This window comes from Propithecus coquereli, unplaced genomic scaffold, assembly GCF_000956105.1.
Source record: "Propithecus coquereli isolate 6110/MARCELLA unplaced genomic scaffold, Pcoq_1.0 Scaffold58, whole genome shotgun sequence".
Classification (NCBI taxonomy): Eukaryota; Metazoa; Chordata; class Mammalia; order Primates; family Indriidae; genus Propithecus; species Propithecus coquereli.
The window spans coordinates 6,718,851-6,721,501 of record NW_012151729.1 but is presented as its reverse complement, the minus strand read 5'-3'; the positions used below and the strand labels follow the sequence as shown (position 1 = coordinate 6,721,501).

Below are 2,651 nucleotides of genomic sequence, written 5' to 3'. Positions count from 1 at the left end.
GTAAAATGTTTCATTAAGACTGCTTTTTAGAAATATAGTAAAAATATTTTTATTGAAATTTCCTTTATTACAGAAAGAACATATGTACATTTTAAAAATTAAAGAGTACATGGGAGGAAAAAAAAATCTCTCACAGTCATGCCACCTAAAGACTGATAATTTGTCTCTTACAAAAAAGAGAATAGTAATAGGTTCCAATCTGAAAGTAAATATGTCACTATTACCTTTGTACTATTAATAAATTTTCGCTATTTATTTTGCCCCATTGTGTTTCATCTATAATGCTTTATTATGTGAAAATTATTCTCAGCTCCCTAAACTCAGGTGACTATTAGCAGAGTCTGATTTTAGGCCATCTTATGCAGTAATACTGCTTATTACTTTTCACTGATACACTTTCTACATGTTTGCACTGTTAAATCCATAAAGTTACTTTCTTTAAAGCACCCATGTTTATTGCATCCTCTCACTCTCATTTTCCCAAGAGAAGTATGCAATGATGTAACTATAATGTTCTGAGTAAGATCTTGGAAGTTATCTAAAAAATACCTTTTTACTTTAAATTTTTTCCAAAGGCCCAGAAAGAGTTACTAGATACTGAACTGGACCTCCACAAGAGGTTATCCTCAGGAGAAGACACAACAGAATTACGGAAAAAACTTAATCAGTTACAGGTTGAGGTAAGATTTAAAAGGAATTATTAACTCACCTCATTTAACATCTTAAAAAAGTTTTCCAAGGTTCAGTCTAACAATGTATATTACATTCTACCTTTTGTTATTCAGGCTGCACGATTAGGTATTTTACCTGTGGGTCGAGGAAAGACCATGTCCTCTCAAGGTCGTGGAAGAGGCCGAGGCCGTGGAGGAAGAGGAAGAGGCTCGCTGAATCACATGGTGGTAGACCACCGCCCCAAAGCACTAACAGTTGGGGGATTCATTGAGGAGGAAAAAGAAGATTTACTTCATTTCTCAGTAAGTTTTTAAAGTAGCAAATGCTAACTCTAGAAACACTGTATTCAGTATTTTCCTTGCTGCGGTTTATATAAATGTCAGACGTTTTATGGATTAGAAAATATAGTTGTAAAAACATGGATATTAGCAAATTCCTATTAATATATTTAAAGATGAAGAAGCAGCTCTTGCTTTGTAATCCCTTAATACTCTACTTAAATGTAATGATAAGTTGTCCCAAAGCTACAATTGGTTTTTTTTTTTTAGGATTATTACATGATTTACCGGGTATTTATAATCAATAATGAAATAATCTGGGATGGAGATAAAATTCAAAGAAAGATTTTATTAGGATAACAGACATGTTTATTTATATTATATTCTGTATGTAATGATGACCATTTACTGTTAGGCAAACATGCAAATAGAGATCTGCTACAGGCAAATGTCTTAAAATTTTGGACATATACAGTGCATATTCCCTTTCCAAGTACTCACTCATTCATTCAGTTAGTATTTTTTGAGCATTATTTGTGGTAGAGCATTTTCATATGTGATCTCATATATAACATAAATAACTGGATAAATGTGAAATACATGTGAAATCCTATGTATGCAGATATGAAAACCAAAACTTCAAAAATGTCAACCAATATATAGTTAATGAATGGCAGAACCAAGATAAACAGGTTCCCTATTCCTGAAACAGCTTTTGTGAGAGGAAACATTTCCAGCTCTACTAAATGTTAGAGATGGTGAGGGAAATCATGAAGAGCAAGGCTACACTCCAAGTGTTTTTATTAGTTTAATGCCCATGAATCCTGTTTTACCCTGGCTCTTGAAGATGGACTGTTATAAAAAGTGTCCAGATTTGAGAGTCATCTGAGTTGCGGCCGCTTCCCTCTTGACCCAGTTTTTCACTGATGTGACCCTTATTTTCGTTTTTTGTAAAGTGGGAGAATAGCTCTAACTGACTTCTTTGAAGAGTGAAGAAGAGAATATATGGAGGAACACCACACAAGTGCAGGGCGTTCTTGTTGTAAAGGCTGTATAAATGTTGATTTTTGTGTTTTAATGTTGAATATATAAAATTAAAATCTCCTTGCCAGATAAATTGGGCATTTAGACCCATCACAGCTCTGGTGAGGTGATATTGGAAAATGTAAAGCAAAATTTTTATAAATTTGCCTCCTTGCAGAAAGTTCCAGTTACAAAAAGGAGATAATCTTGTTAGGAAGGAAGCTGCATTTTCTGTCCTCCAGTCACTGGAGACTGTACCTAGATGTTTAAGTTTTGACCCAGAAGTCATGCTCAAATGAATCTCTTTCCTTCTCAGAAATAGAACCATTCTAAAGGATCTAATAACCAATTTTTATGCACATATTCTATATTTGATTAGTCTGGAATGTGGCATTCATTTGGCAGATACGAGTGTGTCCAGGCATTTGGGGAAGGACCAAACAAAGCTAAGGCAGATGAGATGACCTCAAGAACAAAACAGTGCCATCAAAACATTGGTTTTGATGGCTTTTTCTTTTTTTTTTAGGGGGGAGTATGGGATGCCATCAGATGGTTTTGCATACTGGGAGGACACTTTCTCTAGTATTAAATAATAGCTACTTGGACAATATAATATGCTTTCTTTCAAAGAAGTACAGAAATACATATGCTTAGACATTATTGTGAATAGATTTAGCA

The 2,651-nt window shown here is 34.1% G+C and overlaps 1 protein-coding gene across 1 annotated transcript in view; it reads left to right on the top strand.

The window, feature by feature from the left end:
- RBM27 (RNA binding motif protein 27) overlaps positions 1–2,651 on the top strand; it is an 85,536-nt gene that overhangs the window by 73,711 nt on the left and 9,174 nt on the right. The window contains exons 15-16 of the mRNA XM_012658243.1: positions 576–680; positions 786–974. Of these exons, the coding sequence (XP_012513697.1) occupies positions 576–680; positions 786–974 (294 nt within the window). The remainder of the gene's footprint in view (positions 1–575; positions 681–785; positions 975–2,651) is intronic.